This window comes from Phyllostomus discolor, chromosome 2 (assembly GCF_004126475.2).
Source record: "Phyllostomus discolor isolate MPI-MPIP mPhyDis1 chromosome 2, mPhyDis1.pri.v3, whole genome shotgun sequence".
NCBI lineage: Eukaryota > Metazoa > Chordata > Mammalia > Chiroptera > Phyllostomidae > Phyllostomus > Phyllostomus discolor.
In genome coordinates, this window is record NC_040904.2 from 183,864,914 (window position 1) to 183,880,823 (window position 15,910).

The 15,910-nt window shown below is 36.0% G+C and overlaps 1 protein-coding gene across 6 annotated transcripts in view; it reads left to right on the top strand.

Annotated features, from left to right (window-relative positions):
- The window catches only part of ABCC9 (ATP binding cassette subfamily C member 9), a 115,067-nt gene that overhangs the window by 47,971 nt on the left and 51,186 nt on the right, over window positions 1-15,910 (top strand). For 3 of the 6 annotated variants that reach the window (XM_036019261.1, XM_028532451.2, XM_036019260.1), the window contains exons 17-21: window positions 3,169-3,241; window positions 4,105-4,210; window positions 12,139-12,177; window positions 14,120-14,221; window positions 15,826-15,910. In XM_036019261.1, coding sequence (XP_035875154.1) covers window positions 3,169-3,241; window positions 4,105-4,210; window positions 12,139-12,177; window positions 14,120-14,221; window positions 15,826-15,910 — 405 coding nt within the window. The remainder of the gene's footprint in view (window positions 1-3,168; window positions 3,242-4,104; window positions 4,211-12,138; window positions 12,178-14,119; window positions 14,222-15,825) is intronic. The other 3 variants (XM_036019264.1, XM_036019263.1, XM_036019262.1) reach the window with 2 other exon arrangements.

Below are 15,910 nucleotides of genomic sequence, written 5' to 3' on the forward strand. Positions count from 1 at the left end.
GTAATGAGACACCAGAAAGGATCTCCTCTATGCTGCAAGTTCTCAAATATGCTGAACTAACAAACAAATGTATTAGTGTCTAAGGAAACAGGGTCACTTTTTTAACTCTCATTTTCTATTCAACATAATAGGAATCTAAAAATATGTCTTTTCAGTGTGCCTTTTAGATTTGTTTTCATTTTTAGTGTAAAAATGGGAGGCCATCATTTTTTCTCAAAATTGACTTTGTGCACCAAACAGAAAAGGCCCCAAAACCCTCTTTATCAGTGTCTTAGAGTCTGCTATGCCTCTGAATAGCCAAACAGTTCAAGCCCACCTTCAAGCCCAAATTATTGTTCATTCATGGTAGAAATTCCCAAATTGGTAATAACTCATTTATCTCTTTGAAATATTTTTATTGTGAAATCCAACAGAAATTTCACAAAACATATATGTACCATTAAATGAAAAACTAAACAGCTCTGCAGCCACCACCAAGCAAAGAATGTCGTCTCCCTCTGAAGTCCCCAACGTACACATTGCTGCTGTTTTTCATATCTCTCCCCTGGCCCCCCACCATTGTGGCTCCAGCACTAACGTGCTCAATACATACACTTAAACACACTCGTATTCCCGCAAAATATGTAGTGTTGTCATGAGCATCAGTGTGCTTTCAGTTTACTGAGACACTTTATGACGGCCTACCTCTGCTACCTGCACTGCTGTGTGCTGCAGCACGCATAACGGTTTTCCTTATCCCCTAGTGATGTGTGCTAGGTTTGTCTCCATCTTCCCTCTGTTGCAAATGCTACTGTGAGGATCATTTTTGCACCTACCCTGTTATGAACCTTTGCAAAGATTTTTAGTGTTAGCTGCACTCCCCCGCTTCCTTGAAGATTCAAGTATCTGTTTTTCAGTTCATCTTTTTACCTTAGTTGATGCCAAGCTTGGATGTGATTTAAACTTTCAAGTGCACAGCCTGTCTCGTGTACCAGTCCAGATATCCCTTAAATCCATGGTCACTCCACTTCCACAAGCTCACTTGTGTTTACACTTAGCCACCTCCTGGAGCTGCTGCTTCTCTGACATTTTCATCTCTACAGTACCAGTCAGTCACTTACATCAGATCTGACCCTCCAGCTGTCCCAGGCCTTCACCTTCACTGTTTCTGTTTTTAATGTCCTTGAAACCTCCAGTAACCTGAGCCCTTTTCTTTTCTCCCAGTTCTTTAGCACCATTCTGTAGGCAGTCCAACCTTGAACCCCCTACAGCCCTGTAAGCAGGCTGCTGAGTGTTGTGGAGAAAATGGCACAACTCTCCAAGTGGGCATGGCCACAGATTTATTATCTCCAACTCAGCTGACCCTCGGTAGTTCTTGGCAATTCCTTTGCATGCCTCTCATCAGCATTATTTTCCAGAATCTAGAGTAGCTCTTCAGCTCTCAGCACTCTCTTCCCACCTCCTATATCTCATCCACCCACTCCTTCTGCAGATAACCTTCACTCCCAATTCACTGATAGCATAAAGGTTGTCATGTAGGGCCTCTCTCTATTCCATGCTGACCCTCTTCCAAACCATCTAACTTACAGCTTGTGTAGCTTCCTGCTTACTGCCTTAGAGAAAGAAGGATGCTTAGCTTCTGAGGTGGTGGCTGTATAATTTTGCTGAACATTAATTGTCACTTACAGTATCAGATACAGTATCTGAAACCCCTGTTGCAGCTACCTTTATTATTCCACAATATGTTTCACAGTTTTCTGATCCTGCACTGATTCTTATTGCAGTTCTTTATCCAAAAATGCCTTCACTGAAGTTCAATATCTTTTCCAAAACTAGTTAAAAGAACTCTTCTTCTGTAGTTTTTTAAGCCATTTCACATATAAATGATTTTCTTTCTCTACTGCTATTTTACTTATTGTCTGTTTATTTTGTCTGCTTACTACTTAGCTCATGCTGCCTATGTTACACTTACATCCATGGTTGTTTTACTCATCTAACAGCAAGCTTCATAGGGGTAAGGAGGGTGCATTATACCTTCTTTGTAGCCTATGTCAGTCCCAATACAGAACCTCACACACAGTGGGTGGTCAGAAAATTTGTAAAGCAATCAATAATTTAGCCTTCTTTGCACACTCTTTCCAGGATTAACTTCATGCCTATGTATGTGATGGATGTTTCATGCATAAATGCCATATATTTTATGAGCTAGAGAAAACCTACTTGGAAAAACAATCTAGCCTTTTCAAAAAAAATTTTTTTACTCTTTAAGTTTTATTAAGATGTTTTTAGAGACATATTTACTAACAATTTAGACATCACCAATCTATTCTGCAAAATTAAAAAAAATGTAGTTAGAAATGTCATCATTTGTGGTTTTGAAACACAGTATTAATTGATAAGCAAGGTGTAGTCTCACTTTAATTTCCTGAACTTTTCAAAATCTTTCCCTCCACTTATCTATCTCTATTCACCCTCTCAATTTTGGGTTCTGGTATACCTATTTTTCCCCATTATTGTAACTATTACAACTACCAAGTCGACTTGAAACCTGCTAAAAGAAATAGAATGCAAAAATAAAATAATAACAAAAAAAGCAATATATAGTTTTGGATGATTTTAAGTTCTTATGATCCTTGCTGGTTGTTGAGGTTTACACTCCCAAGCAGTGGTACCTCATTTCTGTGCTTTATTCCTCTACTCTATTTTTTCTTTAAGTTCAGTGAAAACAATGAATCCATATAGTTCAAGAAACTCATTTATTACGAAACCTTCTTCTTCACGTAACAATCATTTGTGCAGAATAATTTGTAGTTATTTCTGTTGCATCACCAGGATTCTGAGAATTGCCTGGTAGTGAGAAAACAATCAGTGAAGAGAATTACTTGGTAAATATTTGGGTTGATTGCTTTTTAAGACTTCTCACAAGAAAATGCCCAGTAATCCCAGATTTTCAGCATTCTTCATAATGTCACTAATTCAAAGACTGTCCTTTTACAATACTCCCATTCTCTTTTGTTTTTCACCTGTACCTCTTAAATAGTTATAGCTCTATAAGTTTACCACTATGTGTTCTTTCTTGTATTCAAAGTCTGTCAGTGCTTTAAAAAGAAAATTTATTTTAATTGCATTATTATTGACACTACATATTTATATAATTTTATAATTTAATTTTTATATCATATTTTCTAGGTCACAAATGGGTACTTTTCATGGGGCAGTGGTTTAGCTACATTATCTGATATAAATATTCGAATCCCAACAGGTAAGAATCATTGGTTACTAATTTTTATAATTGTTAATTATCTCAACCATTGATTTTTCATGATAATTGAGCCTAATGAAAAGAAAGACAGAAGTTATTTATAGTTATTTTATTTGCACCAGGGAGCTCATGACTGTCTGTATGGGAATGACTAGAAATGAGACTTGCCTTTTACTACTGAGTGTAGATTTTTGGACAGTGTCCAAATTAACTGTAATCAGTTCAGTTGTCGATTAGTCCTATTTAAATAATGGGGTTTCTCATTTTGTTTGAGAAATGATTTAAATAAAGAATAGATAAGGAAATTATTTTTTTTTATCCCTAATGAAGACTGATGACGTTTTCAAGATATTTAAGGCTGAAATATCTAATATGCTTTATTTAAAATGTCTGGATAGTTGAATAGAAATGTTTTTTGACTTCCCCTAATGGTCAGTAGTTTGGGATTTTTCTATTATACATGCAAGTCAATGTAAGAGATTGAAGAAGACATATTAATAACAGCCCAAGTCACTTACCCCAATTACCAGATTTACTCAAAACTGCCTTTTTCTCCTGAATGAATTGAATAATAAAGTTAAAACTAATCTAGATACTTTAGGCAAATATTTCAATGTTTTGTTCACTAATTCCAGCTATTCTTATAGTTTGAAAAATAATAAATTAAGTTATATATCTTTTAATTTTTTTCTTTTTTCAAAAAACTTACATATCACAGAAGGGAGCTATTGGGAATACCTCATTGCCAGAGACCAAAGCTGAGCTATTGATTGTGAAACATCAGCCTTTTCTAAATGTATTTTGCTTTTATTTTATTAAGAAATTCTGTCTCATTCTGTTATGTCCTTTGTTCATTTCTCTAGGTCAGTTAACCATGATTGTGGGCCAGGTGGGATGTGGGAAGTCATCTCTTCTCCTTGCCATCCTCGGTGAGATGCAGACACTGGAAGGAAAAGTTCACTGGAGCAAGTATGTGCATTTTAAATTGGTTTTTATTGCTCTGTCATATCTGATGATCTTCCAAGGGAAGAAATTAGAGCAATAGATTCCTATGCCAGGAATTGGAGAAATCCCTCAGAAATAAACAGTTATTTATGTATTTGTTTATGTATGTGTGTATGTATGTATTTACTTATTTAAATTTGTAGAACATTAAATGTCATAAATTAAGAATAAGAAAGCAATTTTATAGAGATTTATAATAGTATAAACTAGTATGTGGCTGAGATAAAAGATTGAGATTATAAAGATAGATTTTTAGAGTTAAATGAAAATCAAAGAAATAATTTAGAATTCATCTTATACTAAAAGAAGTTATGGGTTCTTCCAATTGTGAACATGGTATGTGCTTCCAATTGTTTATGTCTTCCTTAATTTCATTCTTCAGTGTTCTGTAGTTCTCTGAGCACAGGTCTTTTGCCTCCTTGGTTAAGTTTTTTCCTAGGTACTTTATTTTTCTTGCTGCTATAGTAAATGGGACTTTTTTCTAGTTTCTATTTCTGATATTTCTTTGTTAGTGTACAAAAATGCCTTCAATTTCTGAATATTAACTTTGTATCCCTCTATTTTGCCAAATTCACTTATTAGGTCAAGTAGTTTTTTGGTAGAACCTATAAAGTTTACTATGTACACATGTCATTTGCAAATAATGTTAGTTTTACTTCCTTCTTTCCAATTTGGATGTCTTATTATTTCTTTTTCTTTTCTTATCACCATGGCTAGAACTTCCAATACTATGTTGAATAGAAGTGGTAAAATTGGACACCCTTACCTTGTTCCTGATCTTAGGGGGAAAGCTTTTAGTTTTTGCCTATTAAGTATGATATTGACTGTAGGTTTTTCATATGAGGCACATGCAAAAAAAATGAAACTAGACCACCAACTTACACCATACACCAGAATAAACTCAAAATGGATAAAGGACTTAAACATAAGGCATGACACCATAAAAGTCCTCGAGGAAAACATGGACAGTAAAATTTCAGATATCCCACACAGCAACATGTTCACCAATACAGGGCAAGGGAAATAAAGAAAATAATAAACAAATGGAACTACATCAAATTAAAAAGCTTCTGCATGGCTAAAGAAATCATCATCAAAATAAAAAGGGAATGAATTGTGTGAGAAAACATATTTGCCAATGATATCTTGGACGAGGGTTTGATTCCCAAAATACACAAAGAACTCATAGGACTCAATGCCAGGAAGACAAACAACCCAATTTAAAAAATGGGCAAAAAACCTGAATAGGCACTTCTCTAAGGAGGGCATACAGAGGGCCCATAAGCATATGAAAGGATGCTCAGCACCACTAGCCATCAAAGAGATGCAAATTAAAACCACAAGGAGGTACCACCTCACACCAGTCAGAATGGCCATCATTAACAAATCAATGAACAACAAATGTTAGAGAGGATGTGGAGAAAAGGGAACCCTAGTGCACTGTTGGTGGTAATGCAGACTGGTGCACTCACTGTGGAAAACAGTATGGAATTTCCTCAGAAAACTGAAAATGGAACTGCCTTTGACCTGGCAATTCCACTGCTGGGATTATGCCCCAAGAATCCTGAAACACCAATTCAAAAGAACCTATGTACCCTAATATTCATAGCAATATTATTTACAATAGCAAAGTCCTGGAAACAGCCTAAATGCCCATCAGTAAATGAATGGATCAAAAAATCTGTGCTATATTTACACAATGGAATACTATGCAGCCGAAAGAAAGAAGGAACTTCTACTTTTCATGACAGCATGGATGGAACTGGAGAGTATTACACTAAGTGAAACAAGCCAGGTGGTGAAAGACAAATGCCATATGATCTCACCTATAACAGGAATCTAATGAACAAAACAAACAACTGAGCAAAATAGAACCAGGGCATGGAAACAAGGAAACAAACTGACAGGGACCAGAGAGGAGGGGGAAGAGGGATAAGGGAGGAAAGAAGGGGAAGGGCCTAGTTAAAGAACTGTATGAATGACCCATGGACAAAAACAATGGGGTGGGGATCAACTGTGGGAGCAGGGGGTGGGTGGGGCAGGGGAGAACAATGGTGGAAAATTGGGACAACTGTAATAAAACAATAAGAAAAGAAAGAAAGAAAGAAAGAAAGAAAGAAAGAAAGAAAGAAAGAAAGAAAGAAAGAGAGAAAGAAAGAAGAGAAAGAGAGAGCATGTGAGAGAGAAAGAAAGGAAGGAAAGGAGGGAGGGAGGGAGGAAGGAAGGAAGGAAGGAAGGAAGGAAGGAAGGAAGCAAGGAAGCAGGCCCTAAAAAATAAAAAATGAAGACTGTATAAAAAAGAAGGTATGGAAAACCTACAATATATACAACTGCAAACAGAGTCTTAATGATTCAATATTCAGAGAAGAAATATGAAATAATCATTTCCAGGACCTTCATAAGGGGCTGAGAAGTCTGCCATTTTTCTTCACACCCAATTTAAGCTAGACATTAGAAATACCTAGTTAGAGATATGAATAAGTCAGGCTAGTGCACCCCTAAGGACGTTAAAAAAGAGGTATGTAGCATGGAACTTCATCTGGATGTTTGAATGGTTGGCTTGGCCTCTTCAAAGCACATTGTGGAAATAAAGTGCCTCAGAACCGTAGTATTATCTACCTAGTAGCCACCATAAGCAGTTTATGTAGAAATTGGCTACAGTTTACCTAAGAAATTGGAGTGTAGACCAGTTCTAACCCAGATATAACTTTGGGGACATTAGGCAATATCTGCAGATATTTTTGGCTGTCACAAAGGGAAATTAGGCTGCTACTGATCTGGTTGGTAGAGGCCAGGGATGCTTCCAGATAACCTACAATGCACAGGACAGCTCCATCCCCACCCACCAAGAGGAATTATCTGGCCCCAAATGTCAGTTGAGCCAAGACTAAAAAACTCTGCTCTTGACCTACAGATGTTCTTCAATATCAATTTCTACCCATCACTGTGAATTCTGCTGTGGGTTAGCCTGCTCTTCATGTGCACAGACATCTTTCAAGAATGAGTAAAGACTATTTATGGGCATTTTAAGAATAGATTCTATTTTAAACTCCAATGAAGAGAAGGAAGTGCTTGGATGTGAAATTTGAACAGGAAACAATAGAACTGTAAATCCTATTTTTGGTATCATGGGTGAAAGAAGGCTAAGAAATTGAGTGTACCTTTCATTTCCGTTGAGCAAATTTAACAGATAGTGGACATGAAACTGTCTTGTGACTACTCAGCAGAGAGCTTGGTAAATAATTGCAGCCTGGGGTTTGCTTCATGACAAGTTCCTGTTGATTACTAAGGTCAGGCACCAGCCAGTGCTTGCCCTGCCACAGCCACCCTCTGTCTTGCATGACTGTAGGTTTGGAGAAGCAGGTCTTCCTGGGTTAAATTACGTTGTGTGATATGTGCAGCCATAATCAAGTTATTTGGGTTTTGTTTTTACTTGGTTTCACTATCATTAAGACAGAGAAAAAGAATGGGAGGCAGTGACAGAAAAAGCTTGAGGTTTGGTTTTCATATCTCTATCAAGGACATTTGCCTTATCAAATTTTCTTCAGTGTTAACAAAGGATTATAGGCCCTAGCTCCACTTGAGCCAAATTGACTCCCAATATCATCGTTAGTAATTACTGTAATGTAATTTCTTTTTAATGGAGAAGTAAGGGATGTGGGAGTTAGGAGAGTATTTTACACAATCTAGTTATTTATTTTCCACATTCCTCAGTAAGATATCCTGCTTTATTTCATAAAGGTTGTGAATTATTTTATTTAAAATTACATAGTATAATAAATCTTGAAAAAAGATAAAGATATCAAGAAGGAAAATAGGGTTTAAATAATAATCTGAGAAATTAATAGATGGAAATGCATACACTTATGAAATATAGTCCATTATAAAATATAGGCCACAGGTTCCACTCTGAGCTTTATAAAAGCTAGCAAAGAGGAAAATAAGAGGAAAGACATACTTTTACTCAATAGAGGCTAAGGTTTTTTTAAAGAAATCTCTCCCTGGATTCTAATTTAAAAATCCAATGAAAGGTTGTATCTTGGAGAAAGAACCAATATAATGAAGGTATAAGAAAGGATTTAAGATAATTATACATATTTATAAAATTCCCATAATTTATAAATCATCTTTTTATGAATATTTAATAGACAATAATCTCATCTCTTAATGGCAGAAGGACTAAGATTTTTCTTCAGAAAATGTGTGTGTCAGCTCTGACACAGGAACCCAAAGCCTTCAAGAGCTTGGATAAGCTAACACTTGTTCCATTTTTCTCTAATTACAAAAATTACTTAATTTCCTTCCATGGTATCCTTAATAGCTGATAAAATGTATTTTCAATCAGGAATATTCAGAGAATACTGATTAAAGTATCATTCATTTATTCACCCTGAAATCAGTTGGTGGGTGCCTAAGTCAGAGCTCAAAGATTCAACTTAGATTCCTCTCTGTCTCTCTCCATCACCTGAGAAATCCAACCAATCACTTCTCTTATATTTCAATGTCTGTTTTAATATCCCTAGTTTAAGCAGTTATCCCTTAACTGAACTACTGTAATAACTCATTCACCTTTTTTCACACCACTGCAAGATTTACCTTTTTGAAATGCAAATCCAATTACTTTCTTTTTCCTTATAATTTTTTTTTTATTTTATAAAAAAGTAATATTCCAAAGACCTTCGCATTTTATATTAGGGACTTTCATAATCTTCTTCCTGTCTGACTTTTAAAACTCATATCCTGCCATTCCACCCACCTTTACCATTGTGCTCCCATAACTCTGAACTGCAGGTAGTTCTCAAAAGCAGACACTATGTATGTAATACCCCTCTCGGACTGGTGGCCTCATCCCTGTTTCTAGTGTCAACTCAGATTTTATCTCTTTGACGAAGCCTCTTGTTCCCCCATGTGGATTGAAATGTACCTTCTCTTCTGGTTCCTCTGCACATTGTTCAAATCACTAAGGGGGATTCAAATCACTCAGTCTAGTCTTCTCACTAGATTGGGACACCCTAAAGCCAAAGCATGTCATCTGCTTCAGATATTGCCCAGCCCCTGGTTCATTCCCATTTCTATTTGTAAAACAGAACTTTGTTTTCCTTTCTCTAGCTCTCTATTTCTCTCTCTCTCTCTCAGCCTCCTTTTCCCTCTCTCTCCCTTCCCCTCTCCCTTTCTCTTTCTACTCTCAACCATCAACTACCACCCTTTTACCTCCTTTTGAAGATAAAAGGACTTCACTCATTCTCTCCAATTTCTCTTTTTCTGCTCTCACCTCAGTCCACTGCAGTCTGATTTCTACCTCTATCACCCTACTGAAACTATTCCTATCAAATCCACCAGTTACATCCTAATTGTTAAAATCACTGGGCACTTTTATGATAATTATCTTCCCTGACCTCCTAGCCACTTGACATTGTTGCTCATACTTTCTGCCTCAAAAGGTCTCTTGCTTAGTTTCCAGTAAAACTCGGTGTTTAGCTTACCTCATAACTTTTTCCTGCTCCTCTTGGTCTCTTCTGCAGATTTCTCTTCCTTAGCCATTTCTTAAACAGTGGTGTTTTCAGGGTTCTGTCTTTTTCCCTTTCTTTCCTGTCTCTGTGCATACTCCCTGAGCAATCACATAGCTTCCCCTGACTTTAGTTTTGTCTTATCTGCTCTTTTTGTTGTTTGCTTATGAAACAAGCAAGAATTATTGAAGTCATTTATTGACTCTTCACTAATAAAGGATGGAATCTAAAGTCCTTATTATAAGACATATATTATAAGGTCAGATCACCCCGACATGTTCATTTGTTTATCGGATCTCTCCCTGAGCTTCAAATTCTGCTTCCTAGCTATGGTCATTTGGATACCCCTTACTTGCCTCAAACTTAATGTGTCCACTGCTAATTCAGTATCTCCTCCCGCCATATGTGCTTCCTAGTTTGTGTTCCCTGTCCTTGATTTCTTTCTCTCTATTACTCCTCCCGTCTTATCAATCACACAATCCTTGGTATCTGGAAATATGTCCACTTCCTTTCATTCATTCACCAGTACCCTAGCTAAGGGCACTGCCTTCTTATCTCCATGACTCTGAGAGTCTCCAGTGGTATCTATGTTACCTCTAGTTTTCCTCCCTCCAATTCATATGTTCCATTCTGCAAGCAAAGTGATATTTCTAAACTGAACCTATATCTCTCTTTTGTTTAAACCCTTTCAGTGGTTTTGCATTGCTCTGAGGAAAAGTTCCAACTCCATAAAATAATTTAAGAGCCCCTTTATTGTCTGGGCTGTGCATACTTTTTTTTGAAGTTTACCATGTATTTTTCTTAACTCACTGTTTATACTTACATTTCAGCCATGCTAAGTTTTTCTCAGTTCCTTCTATGACAGGATACCTCAAGGCCATTCAATATGTATTTTACCTAGTATGAAACACCTTTTTTCATCTAGCCCACTCTTACTTATCCCTCTGGCATCAACTCTATTGTTTACCCTTAGTTGGGGGTTCTTTATCTGTGTTTACTGCCACTCCTTACAGCACCTACCACACTGTTTATCCCTTGGCACCCTGCCATAAATCATAAAGCAGCAGGAAAGCAGTAATGGGTTTTTCTCATGTGCAGGGTCTCTAGCGTTTTGGCACTAGGTGGTGATCAATTAATAGTAATAAGTATAGTTGGAATTAATCAATAGTAATTGAAAACAATTGATGGCTTCCAAATTTGTATCTTCAGTTTGGGCTGTCATTTTCAAATATCTGTTGGGCATTTCCACCTGGAATGCCAGGAGGTGAATTAATCTATTATAATTTCTGCCACATGCCTGCCTTTCCTCTTTTGTTCTCTGTCTTCCTCAGATACACTAAAATCATTGAGATAATTTATTGGCTTTTTATCACTAAAAAAAATAAAATCCAAATTTCTTGGCATCTAAAGCATATTGCGTAGAAAATATCACTTAGGGAATTGTGTATTTTACTGATTTATTTTTTGTAAGCAACTTAAATTAGGAGAGTTTTTAGTCTGAGATTGCTTCTTTCTGCTTCCATTAACCATCCCAAGATGTCATTAGCAATGAGTAATTGTGAAAATCTTATTAGTAACTACACGCTAAATATCAGTAGGTATCATAGGTAAATTTTCTCCACAAAGGTTTATAATTCTTTCCGAAGTCAAATAAGACTTATTTTTGGAGTTCTATAGCCTGTAGTATGTGCATAGTTTTCACATTCAGTTTTTTTCAGAATGATAACGTTCAACTGAATTATTAAAATTTAGTAAAAATAAAACAAACAGGTTGTCAGTATTTTCCCCATAATATAGCTATCACTAAATTCAATTAGTCAAACACTTCTTTTTACAAAAATCATATCAATAATTAATTATACCCAAATTCACAGTTTGACCTATTGTAAGTGTCTTTCTTTCTTGCCAGTTGCTTACAGTCCACGCTGTTTCTAAACCTTTCAAGTCCAGAGTCCCCAAATTAATTATTTTTCTCATACTTCAGAGTAGATAATTAGGAGTTTATATAGATTAAATTTGAATTTTAAAGATAAGGAGGTCTTAGAGATATTAAATCCTTATACAGACTAGGAAACTATTCTAGAGAAATTGTGTAAATTTATATAGAAGAGTGGGGGCTAGAACCCAGGTCATTGTATGAATCCATATTTTGTGTGAAAGAGAACAGTACTATTTATCTTTTGGAAGCTCACTAAGTCATTATTTTCTAACCAATTACAACATTAAAATATTATTTATCTGATTTGTCTTTGAAACTAATATCAAAAACCATTTGGGATCTGTAGCTATTAAATATGTTCAGTGTTATGTAACCTTTCACTGATATGTGCAGTCATTCTGTATTTATATTTCATAATTAATGTACATTGTTTGCCATACTTGCAGTGTAAATGAATCTGAACCTTCTTTTGAAGCAACCAGAAGGTATTATTTCTATTTTAATCTGCATTTAATAAAAATGACTTCCTTCCTCAGACTTTACTTGATACTCAATTTCTTTCTTTTGGTCATTTTGTTCATTCTGATGATGTATGAAGTTATATATTAAAATATGCTAGAATACTCCCAATCGCAGTGGTTCCCAACAGATGTGGGCTGCTGAAAGAATTAATTTAAACAAAAAAATGGCCCATTGTGTCAACTGTTTTCCCTCAGGGAGTCAAATAGGTCTTAACTTTGGCTGAAACTCAGTCGGTTCTTAGCAAATTGGGTTTGGGATATTATAAAATTGGAAAAAGGGGTAAGGGCAGGTAGAAAAGGATAAAGGGGGATCAGTGGTGATGGAAGGATGCTAGACTTTGGGGGGTGAACATATGATACAATATATAGATGATGTATTATAAAATTATATAGGTACATCTGAAACCTATGTAATTTTATTAACCAATGTCACCCCATAAATTCAATAAAAATGAAAGAATTAACATGTACTGTATTTTGCCATGTGTAATATGCTTTCCCATGTATAAAGCATGCCCAAGTTTTTGGCCCAAATTTTCAGGAAAAATATCTTTCATTTTAATTTTTTAATTCAATTTTTATTTATTTATATTTAGAAACAAAACTAGTTATCATATTCCAGAGTATTATTTTGTATGAAGATATCATTATCTTTCATTCTATCTATCATTCTATCTATCATTGCTTTCTAGAGTTACACTTTTAATGCATAAGCATAAATAAAAGAATTTAAAACATTTATATAGATACAGAGTTGGCACTACCCATGTATAATGTGCATCCTTATTTTTCCTTCAAAAATTTGGGCAAAAAAGTGCGCATTATACACGGAAAAATACAGTATATTGTTTATGAGTTCAACAGTGATGAAATCTGTGAATAAGGTAGAGATGGAGAACAAAATGCTACCCATATTTCAAAAACAAGAAAAGCACTTAAAGGACTTACGGGAAGCAGGCATGTCAGAGGTTGGGAACCGCTGTTTCGCTGCACACGTGGTTATCCAAGAGACCACTGGCATACCGTATGTTGTTATGTCTTCTAACTGCTAGACATTATGTTTCAGGATAATCACGCAGCATTTCTAACTACTCTTTTTCTTAATCTTATTACTCTTTTAACCTTAATTCCTTTTTTAGTACTTACAGTCAATGAACTAACTATGGACATGTGACCCTTTCCCTGACCCAATATCATCATCTTCTGTATCTTCAGCTCACACGCATTTTCCTAATTATTGCAAATTAAAGTTTAAGATACAGATCTGGTAGAATGTAAAAGCTCAAAAATATGAGAGGAAAAGGTTATCATTTTTAAATAAACTATTTCAATATGTATTGAAATATGTGGATTTCAGATGTATATGCCTTTCAATATTGAAATGGACTCTTCAAAATATTATTGTTTGTTTTGAAATATATATTATCTACTTCCTTAATATATGTTAATATGATTAAGCCACAAACACATATTATAATTATAGTTCAATTCACATTATGTTTTAAGGTCTACATATAAAAATTACTAATTTTACTATAAATTAAAACATCTGTAGCTATGACAAAGTGAATTATTATCTTTAATTATTTTAAAAATTATACCACTTTAGAAAATAAAGCTTCAATTAATAATATCTGCTTTAAAACACTTCTTTAGCACAGCAAAATCAAATTTTGCACAATGTATGACATTTTGATATAATTCTAATCCCTTGAATTCAGGTGGAATCTTTAACCATTAATAAGGTTGGTGGTTGTTAAAATGTTTTCTTTTAGAAGTTCTCTACTTTTGTGTTTGAGATATTTTATCAAATTTTATTTCACTTAATCAAACTAAAATACACATAGAGCATAGAACCCATGTGTGATTTTGCTATTTTGCTTTTTTTTTTTTTTCCATTTTCCAGTAGGAGCAGATATTCTGTGGCTTATGCAGCTCAAAAGCCCTGGCTATTGAATGCAACAGTAGAAGAAAATATTACCTTTGGAAGTCCTTTCAACAAACAGAGGTAATGTTCAATTTATAAAATCATTATGTGTGGTCCATAGCATCTGGAATCTTTACATTGGAAGTTCCTTTTCTCCCTGCTTGCCTTCCTTCCATCCTCATCACCAGGTCTTTTGATTCAACTGTTTTAAGAGAAGCCTCATTGGAAGTTTCAGCCCATTCTGTACACTTAGTGAGAACAGTTTGTACACCAACACTGAACAGCTAAAAGTGAAGTGTGTATGTACAAGTATGTGAGGTGGTGAGATTATTGGTAAACAGAAGGAAAAATCCAAGTAAGCAGCTGAAGGAAGGCTAACATATTGAAAGAGAGGAAGGCTGTAGGATCTGGTGGGTCTAGTGTCCAGGAGCAGCCAGAATTTGCCATATTTAACTCATCTTTTAAGTACTACTGGAGTGTTCCCAGGTGTGACCCTTTCCTTAAGCCACTTTCACAAGGATGAGTCTTAAGACACCAAACTGGGTCTTGAAAGTCGAGGAGAATGAGGTCATGGAAGATGGATGAAGAAGGTAGTGGGAAGAGTAAATAGTGTGGAATCTAAATGGCTTGGGGTCGTTTGGGGCCTGAGAACAGAGCAGACAGAAGGGGATTTGAGGATATTGACAGTGGGGACCTGGATTGTGAAGGATGCTGAGTCAGGGTAGTGGTGGGCCATAGAATCCAGTTGGATGCGACTGTGTGGTTTCCAGGGAAGCACACAGCATGTTTGAGAAAGGGACATAACAAGGTAAATGTGATGTTTAATCTGGCTGTGTAATGACGGATATATGGGGTGGATCTGAATTAGGAGCAAGCAGACATTTAGATGTTTGTTAGAATAATTATCCAGGCATGCAGTGTTTGTTGCCTGCATCTGGAGGTGACTAGGAACATGGGAAGGAAGAGGTGAGGTGATTGACAGAAAACCATTCTAGAATGAGAATGGCCAAATACGAGCAAGGAGAAGAGGGAGAAATCGAGGATGGCTTGGATATTTTAAGACTAGGTGATTGAGAAAATGAACCATCGATAGTTTCCCCAGCGCTTTCAAACTCCATGCTTCCTTAGATTTCCAATCCAGCGGATCCCCAGTCCTGGCCTTAGATCAGTGTGAGTCCTGTCAATCCCCTTCGCCTTCCACCTGCAACCCGTGCTTCCATCCTGGTGGGCCTCCTGGTGTGTCACGTAGGCACCATAAATTCTCTCACCTTTAGGCAGTTTTCTAAGCTTCCTTTCCCTCATTTCTTGACAAATTATGATTCCTCTTTCTGGATATTATTTACACCTTGCATTCTCTGCAAAGACGTCACTGACTTCTCGGGATGGTCAGTCATTTCTTCCTGTGTGTATTCTGGGAGCACTTTGTATGCTCTTCTGCGAGAGTACGTAACAAGGTACATTTTTATTATATGTTTCTGTGTCAGTCTCGTGCTCCAACTGCTAGCTTCTTAAGACTGAGAACCAATACTTATTTATCTTTGTATCCACAGATTTAGCTTAGAGGCTAATAGGTACAATTGTTCAATAAATGTTATATTTCAGCTTCCAAGATATTGAATTGGGGACTTAGTTTGTGGGCAGCATATTAATAACGTTCTAAAAATTCAAAATCATTTCTCCTAAAGGTATAAAGCTGTCACAGATGCTTGTTCTCTTCAGCCAGATATTGACTTACTACCATTTGGAGACCAAACTGAAATTGGAGAAAGG